This window comes from Malania oleifera, chromosome 4 (genome assembly GCF_029873635.1).
Source record: "Malania oleifera isolate guangnan ecotype guangnan chromosome 4, ASM2987363v1, whole genome shotgun sequence".
In the NCBI taxonomy this organism is placed as follows: Eukaryota; Viridiplantae; Streptophyta; class Magnoliopsida; order Santalales; family Ximeniaceae; genus Malania; species Malania oleifera.
In genome coordinates, this window is record NC_080420.1 from 4106359 (window position 1) to 4115237 (window position 8879).

General features: G+C 38.6%; 1 protein-coding gene across 1 annotated transcript; it reads right to left on the bottom strand.

The window, feature by feature from the left end:
- Positions 1-4773: 4773 nt before the first annotated feature.
- LOC131153319 (pyruvate kinase, cytosolic isozyme) lies at positions 4774-8527 on the bottom strand. Its single transcript, XM_058105540.1, has 3 exons — positions 8104-8527; positions 6101-6562; positions 4774-5871 (listed from the first exon to the last, which is right to left on the bottom strand). Exons 1-3 carry the CDS (start codon positions 8341-8343, stop codon positions 5059-5061), a joined length of 1515 nt encoding a protein of 504 aa, XP_057961523.1. The 5' UTR covers positions 8344-8527; the 3' UTR covers positions 4774-5058.
- Between the last annotated feature and the right edge of the window lie 352 nt (positions 8528-8879).

The window sequence follows — 8879 nt, forward strand, 5'->3', positions numbered from 1 at the left end:
ATGTATGTATATATGGAAATGCAGGTGTTGGATGGATATTGTGAAATTTAGACAGGAAGTAGTAAACTCTGGTATTACGATGTTATGGTGTATTATTATATGGAGATTATTATTATGTTATCCGCTGCGTATGTTATGGATTATGATTTATCAGGATTTTACCAGGTATAACGCGCCAAACCCGTGTTTAAGGGTTCGGGGCGTTACATTATGATATCAAAGCAATGATTTAGGGATTTTGAGAATTTAGGAAATGATTTATACCAGAGTATAGGAATGAGTTAGGATGAAAAATAGGAGATGGGTAGGTTAAGTGTTAAGGAGTAGGTATGGTGTAGGGAAGTATAGGATTTTGTCTTATAGCTTGGAGGCAGAATTCCCTTGGCGAACTTCTATGATTTTCTGATTCAGTCGACGGTTTCAGAAAACCACGCCAAATCCATCAACGGTGATGTTTCCTAGCCGTGAGATTGGTCCTTATAGGTCTCTTCCTCTAACTCTATACTCTGGCACCTCTCGATCTCAACAGGCTAGTCTCTATCACTGTGGCTTTATCCACAAGCTCTAAAAAAGTTTGTGTCTGGAATGCCACCGCTTTCTCATAAATGCTCTGTCTCAAGCCTTCCTCAAACTTCCTCACCTTTTTCTCCTCATCTGGCAGCATCTATGGGGCAAATCGGGACAGCTCAATGAATCTGACTACATATTGCTAGACCTTCAGGTGCCCTTGAGTCAAATTGAGAAATTCCCCCGCTTTAGCATTTCTGGTAGTAGCGGGGAAATACCGCTCGAAGAATATATCTTTGAAGCGACTCCATGTCAAAGCTATCGGCACCGGCCTCTGCTCCTCCAGCAATTTCATTGACCTCCACCAACATTTAGCCTCCCCTGTCAACTTAAAAGTAGCGAATAAAACTTTCTACTCCTTGGTGCAAGGGAGAACTGCCAACGTCTCCTCAATCACTTAGACCCAATTCTCTGCCACAAATGGGTCGGCTCCTCCGAAGAATGACGAGGGATTCATTTGAGTGAATTGCTCGATGGTACAACTTTGGTGAACTAGAGAGCATCCCTGTTCCGCTGAATTCCTTGCTATCTCGGCCATTACTTGCTGGGTGACACTGCGTAATACTGCCTCTGAATCACTGCCGCCCATACTGGAAGGCTCCACATCATCACCACCATTAGTATTCATATTGCCATCCTCAAGGTCCATCCTGAAAATAAAACAACATAGTCTAAGAATCCTAAGTCCATAACACAACTAATACATTAATCTAACCATAAAATATCCTCCTATAACTACTCATCTTAACGTCCTTGTATTTCCTAATTTAAGATCCAGTCTTACCACTCAGAAAAAAAAACCGACGATAGTTTACCATGGTTTTCCTGAAATCGTCACCCCAAGAAAAACACAGAAACCGTCACGGAATTCCTACCTCCAAGCTATAAGACCCTAAATTCTCATCTTAACCTCCAACAATGACTTATTGATGTCCTGATCTACCCATTTCCTATCCTCATTAATATCCATTCCTATACTTTGGTATTACTTTTTGCTATGTACTAAAGTCTACAGAACCTAGCAAACTAGGCTCTAATACCAAACTGTCACGAAACGAAAATGTCACTCTATATTTTTTTCTTAAATAATATGATATGTCTATTCTTATACAAAATATAATATACACATAACCAACCCAGACCAAACTGGGGTATCAGGGATATACATGTCCATAAATGCTTACTATTTATGCAGCAGAAAACATAAAAATACCCAAACCTTATATATACAATACCAGACTGCTATAACCTCCATACATATACAAATACATCCCCAATAATTCATGAAATATCCTAGGGATTATACAAAAACATCTCCCAACTTAAACACTTACCCTGAAACTATGACAGTACCACAACCTCCTCTACCTCCTAGCTCGCTCCGCTTAACGATCTGGATCTCTTGAAATGTTTGAATTCTTGGGATAAGACACCTCTCAGTAAGTGGGAATAAGTTAATGGGTGGCAGATGAGTTTTATATAATCAAGACATAGCTATTAATTCAACTGTAACTGTAAAGACATTTGTGTGTGTGTGTGTGTGTGTGTGTATTATAACTCACACCTATGTCATTTCAAATACACACTTTCTATTTGAATATACTTTTAACTATGATAAATAATTCTACTTTCGTAAATCTATGTGTGTGTGTGTGTGTGTGTGTGTGTCTATATATATATTCCCTTGATGGATGACTATAATCATGAATTAACTTCGCAAGATCGGATTGTGCGGCTCGTATGCTAGACTTAACCGTGGCTGGCCTACCAAGTTAAGTCAAACTGTATCTGTAATTGTATCTGTAACTATAACTATAACTGTAACTGTGAATACGATTGGCCTACCCAGCCTGGTCCGGGCTCCAGGGGGATCCTCTACTCTCCTCTAGCATAATTGACTGATTACCAACACTTTATCTGAAAGGATGGTTGCACTACTATAAATGTATAGCAACGGTACTGCGCTCTCTGTAAATATCTAGTCCATTAGGGTTTTGATACTATATAATACTATTTATAAATACTGCTATGTTACCATGATTCTGTAGAAACTATAATAACATGATTCTGTATATACCATGATTCTGTATAAATCAGAAATACCATGGTTCTGTATAAATCTTTAATATCATGGTTCTGTATAAATTTGTAATACTGTGAATTTGTATAAAACAGTATATCATGGTTATGTAAATTTAAAACTCTTAATGATAATATGTATATTTTATGAGTGTGGTGTTATAATTACAGGAGCACCCTTGACAGATTTCACCGATGTGAGCATGAGAGTGGAGCTGCTCTCTATGAGAATTGAGTTTATTCTCAAATATGCTTATGAAATTGGGATTAGCATAAGATCAAAACATGCTAGCTATTAAAGATCATGTTAAAACCTCGATGATTATGTGTGAACATACTTTATTTCCCTCAAGCAGTTATAGCTCGAGTCTGAGAATACTACTAGCTTTGGAGTAAAAGTTATTGTTCACTAAGTGAAGATTCAATGCAGAGCACACCTTCATTATGCATAATTATTCTTCTTTGGCTATTAAACTCTCTACATACATGGTGCAGACACAATATTAAAATGAGGGGGGAAATCATTAGTGTATTTTAACATTATTATTATTTTATTAATTATCTTGAAAAAAACCATGTACCTTGGAATGAGTTGTGTACCTACATTTAATTAGGTCGTTCATTCATGTATTTCATAAATTCATAAGATTAATTATGTGAGTCTAGGTGTGTACAGATTTAATATATATGTATCTTATTTATTAAGTGCATAAAGTATGTAGGGTCATTTTGTGTCTATAAATAGACTCTTAAGGTATTTGCACCATACGCCAATTTCTTCACATCATTCTCATCATGTCATCCTTTTTTCAAGTTTAGAGAGTTTGACAACCAAAGAAAGGGTTTTTTTTTTTTTTTTTTGGAACTTTAGACTCTTCCATTTGTGCAAAGTTAGAGAGAGTCATACGATTTAAATCAGACTGTCGTATCTTAAGGAAGACAAGTATTGAGGAGTTCTACTATACTGGTTTGTGGGTTAAACCAAAAATCGCAAAAAACTTGAATCTCCTTAAAGAGAGCAAGATATAATTGTCTCAACCTATTTGTGAATCGTGTTTATATTTTAGTTGTGTTTAAGTTTTTTTTTTTTTTATATTAAAATTCTTGTCATCATTATTCAAGGTTCCTATGATTCAAATCAAGCCCAAAACCATAATCAAAGTTGGGTTGGATCCATAAGAGGCTATTTCATTGGTGGATTAGATTTGTTGCTGCACCATCTAGCAGAGAATGATCCAAATAGACATATGGCCTTCCAGTAGCATGAAAAGAGGCAGTGGAAGCAATGCCCACTGTGATGGTGGAGCATGTGCAATCTTCGGTGTGTTCGGATGATTTTGAGATCGAGACAGAGGCAAAGAAAATGCCCTGAAACCATAAATTCCATAGCGGGTGCATTCTGCTACGGCTGGAGCTTCATAGTTCTTGTCCTGTTTGTATGTTCCAGAAGCCTGTTGAAGAATCTAAGCTGGATTGATCCGATTGTAGTGGTAACAGCAGGGGAAGCAGCGGTCATGGGGTGGTGGTGAAGGGCGAGATAATGGGGGATGTGAGGAACGAAAATGGGAGAAGATTTTTTATCCATTGTCCTTTTAATGGGTTGTTTTCTTCCTCAGGCAATGGTGGGAATTCTTCCTCCACCGCTTCATCATCATCATCATCATCATCAAATTTGCCCGAAGGTGCTTCTAGCACATATGAGAATTGAATATGATGAGTTCATTTGACCATTTTTCTTTTCTTTGCTGTTTGGATGTTGATGCCCTGCTTATGTAAATTGTGTTTTACTAAATCTAAATCTGCGAAGTTGCGTGTTTCATACTTATTTTACCTAATCTGAATCTAGAAACTACAAATTTGTCTCTGAGTCTGGTGTCTTCTCGTACACTGGTGCATTGTAGAAGTTATTCAGTTTATTACTTATTCTAGTTATCTTTGCCCTCTCTGGTTTCTTTGTGGCAACTCAGAACATTGTAAATGGAGTGGACTTTCTGCTTATTTGAGCTAGTGTTATGTAGGCAGATGTGGAGCCATTTAACATGGGCCAAACTCTGTGATATACACCTTCATATGCCCATGCAAAGAGCATCTGACTCTTTCCCACCTGCTTATGGATTGGAAAGGGATGAATAAATGGCTTTTTATATAAAACTGAATAAAAGATTGAAAGATCAGCGAGGAAGGTTTTGTGGTAGCTTTAGAGCAACAGTTTGATACCCTAACATTTAGATATCACTTACTGAATTCACTTTTGGGCAATGAATTCTCAAAAAAAATATAATAATAGGATTCCTATTCAAGAACAGTAATGAAATCAAACAAGGAAAAACAAAATTTCCTTTCATCCTAAATAATCTACTCTCAACCATCAATCAAAATGGCCGAAAAGAAAGAAGCCCGTCAAAATGATATTCACTTCACAGTTAAGATCTTGATTACAGATGCAGATCCAATTCGGTGAAGAGCCACAACAGAATCACCATTCTTGCAGAGATCATTTTCCTTCGCATGTTGAATGGCGAATTCCAACGCTTCTTCAGTTGACTCAGCATGAGAAGCCCTAGCAGATCCTGCACTTAAAAGTGGAACCAACCCCCGAAAAATAAGGCTATGCCTCGCCGGAGCTTCATCACTGCAGGACCAATCAAAGGAATCAGTCTTTATTTCAGGAACAACCACGGACAATATAGGCATGCCAGGCCGGTACTTAGCAACCAGCTTTGCAGTACTTCCTCCTCTGGTCAGGACCAATATAAGAGCTGCCCTAGCAGAGTTCGCCGTTCTAACAGCAGAAGCAGCCAGACTTTCCAAGGGGCTCATAGGTACTGGTGCATTTTCCATTATCCTTTTGAAGACATCTCCGTAATTGAGTGTGCTTTCTGCTTCTATGCAAATCTTAGCCATTGTTTGAACTGCAAGTTCTGGGTAAGCTCCAGCAGCTGTTTCACCACTCAGCATCACACAGTCTGTGCCATCTAGAACTGCATTGGCAACGTCGGTGGCTTCAGCTCGAGTCGGCCTGGGAGATTTTATCATGGATTCCAACATTTGGGTTGCAGTAACAACAGGTTTTCCTTGGATGTTGCACTTGTAGATCATCACCTTCTGTGCCAGAAAAATCTTTTCAATAGGAATTTCCATGCCAAGGTCACCTCTTGCCACCATAAATGCATCTGAATTTGCAAGGATTTCGTCAAAATTTGCCACCCCTTCTTGATTTTCAATCTATAGAATCAATAGAAAAATTAAAAGATAGGAAAGGAGAAATCTGCAGCAATTGTATTATTTTTCTTTTCTAACATGGCCTATTGCTTAACTACATCTCAAGCCTCATCCTAATACTTATTTTTTATATTTTGGTGCATTCCAATAATTCAACTAAAAGACAATTCCCATATTCAACTAATTAGTTGACTTAGTCAAGACAATTAAATTTTGTAAGATGAAATTGAACCTTTGACATAAGAAGGATATTTTTTGCATGCTCTCCTAGCAGCTTTCGAACTTCCACGAGGTCTGAACCTTTTCGAACAAATGACAGGGCAATCATGTCTATTTTATTGGGGATTCCCCATTCTAATATATCTTCCTGATCTTTGTCTGTCAAAGTTGGGAGGTCCACAATGACCCCGGGAAGATTGACATTCTTCCTCTCGCCAAGAACTGCAGAGTTCTCACAGCGGCATCTTACCAAACCCAATTCTGTGTCACACGAGAGAACTGTCAATGTGATTGTGCCATCAGAACAAAGTATCACACTCTGCGGCCTTACATCCTCAGCCAACTTTTTGTAGCTCATGCAAATCATGTTCTCATCGCCCTTAATGCTATAATCAGTTGATATTGTGATCTCTTGGCCCTGTTTCAGATTGATGGGCTTGCCATCCTTCAAAAGCCCAGTTCGAATCTCCGGACCCTGTGATATTGTAAAATGAAATGAGCAGTCAATAAAGTCGAGAAATTTTCTTATCTTTGAATTTATCTAACCTCACCCTTTAAAATCTTACCACTGGGATGGCTAAACGGAGGGAAAGAAGCTTGAATAACATGGAATCTGTATTATGAGAGAGAGAGAGAGAGAGAGAGAGAGAGAGTGACAGAGAGAGGGAAAACACAAATGAAACTAGGCCTTGATCTGCATAGGCAGGATATTGTACAAAGGCAACTAAAGAATGATGATTTTTTTTTTAACCATATATGCAATATAAATATTAAGTTTATGGTATAATATAATAAGAATCAGCAAGAAAAATGTAATGAAGGGTGACCACATTCCTTTTTTTTTTCTGAAGAGAAAAATTTATTAAAAATCGAAACAAAGTACAAAAGGAGGACAAAAAGTCCTCCATAATGGTACAACTATAAAAAAAAATCAATAATACAACGATTAAAATAATGCTATCTTCCAATCCTTTTGAAGGTCAAAGGGTGATAAACTCTAGAAAAAAAAAAAAAGCCCACAGTGGTGGACCCAAAAAGAAGCCAAGAATGGAGGGTTAATATCACTTATTAAGAATATGTTCTGAAGGTTCTTAGTTCTTAGCATACCACCAACTTTCATGAACCTTCTAAGTTAATGCATTTCACAAATTGGAAATGAAGAAAAACTTCACTGGGACTTTAGAAAGCAAGAAAATACAGTTGCAGCTAGAAAAGTGACAATAGTAAATGCCAAATGTAGTATTTCAAGGTAGATCCTTCCCATCTAATTGACACTGGAGCAGGGGCGTGGATGTTTCAAGACTTTAAGAACCATGACAATTGAATAGAAATGGGAGGATCGCCCTCATACTATGTACTAACAGAAAATAAAAAATAAAAAGAAGCTTCCAACCAAGGCTGAACTCCTAAAAGGCAAAAGCTCTCTCTCTCTCTCTCTCTCTCTCTCTCTCTCTCTCTCTCTCTCTCGTTCACTTAAGTATGCATCCCATCTCACCCGGTTCAATTAATTTGCTGAACTCCTACAAGCAGGAATCATAACTCTTAAGTAGTTTTCTTAATGCCACACTCCGGGGGAAGAGGAGGAGAGGGAATAACTTGCACGATAGGAGAGGCGAGGGAAGGGGCCTTAATCAGCGACCAGCAAGAAGATACCGAGAAGTAATTCAAAACCATCGCGCATAAAGGACGACAGACTACATGGGGGTAAAAGACGAGAAACGACAGAACCCATCTCGCAAGTACCTAATAAATATTCTCATCCTATAAAAAGAAACATCAACATCACAGACCAATCACACACGACAAGAACATCAACATAACAGGGCCCCCACTTCCCTGCAAAAGTAGGGGGAAAGGACACAAATTCACATCACTAGAAGAAACAAAATCAACCAACCCCTTCGGAAAACACCAAAATTTGAGTCAAAATCATTTCTTATTAAGAAAGAAAATCAAAACAAAGTACTAAAAACTAGAAATCCCTTAATGTTAATACAAGGAGAGATATAGACATACCTTGGTATCGAGCATGACGGCACAGAGAAGACCGGTGTTGTTCATGGCGGCCTTGAGATTATCGAGGGTTTCCTGGTGGTAGGCGTAAGATCCGTGGGAGAAGTTGAAGCGGGCGACGTTCATGCCTGCCCTCAAAAGTTTCTCCACCATGGGAACAGATCTCGACGCGGGTCCTAGAGTGCAAACGATCTTGGTTTTAGGCTTCTTCCCTGCTCCTGCTTGGCTGCTCATCATCTCCATTTTTCCTGTTCCTTCAAACCTTTCCCAAAATCAAAATCAAAACCTAATCAAATCAAATATCTCTTCGCACAAAAGAAAAGAGAATAATAACAAGATGGGATGGGGTGCAGGCTTTCTTAGGTTTCCAATCAGGAGCTAATGATGGTTCAAGTATTTATAGAGCAGCGAGGAAATAGAGGAAGAGAAGAGAACGTTTCGTGGAGTTTTTTTTGTTTTATAATTAAAAATAAATAAAATATAAAATAATACTCTGTTTGCGAAAATTTTTTCCAAAATAATGCTCACGTAATCTCGCAACTTCATGCTGTGAGATTTAAACTGATGGTCACTCTGCCTTCGACGCGTGGCAAAGAAAGAAACAGGGGTCACGTGACGTGTGGCGACGGGTGAAGAAATCTCGTAGGTCCAACATACGAGATTTAAGAAGCCATCGAACGGAGAGGCGACGCGTGGCTACGAGATTACGAGGCATCGTGACACGTGGTAAATCTCGCAGGTCCAACGTGCGAGATTTAAGAAACCATCGAACGGAGAGG

Excerpts from the sequence above, each read along its gene's own strand:
- LOC131153319 (XM_058105540.1), bottom strand. The coding sequence starts at position 8,343 with ATGGAGATGATGAGCAGCCAAGCAGGAGCAGGGAAGAAGCCTAAAACC. Across the intron at positions 6,563-8,103 it reads CCGTCATGCTCGATACCAAG|GGTCCGGAGATTCGAACTGG; the intron begins GTATGTCTATAT and ends ACAATATCACAG. Across the intron at positions 5,872-6,100 it reads ATATCCTTCTTATGTCAAAG|ATTGAAAATCAAGAAGGGGT; the intron begins GTTCAATTTCAT and ends TTGATTCTATAG.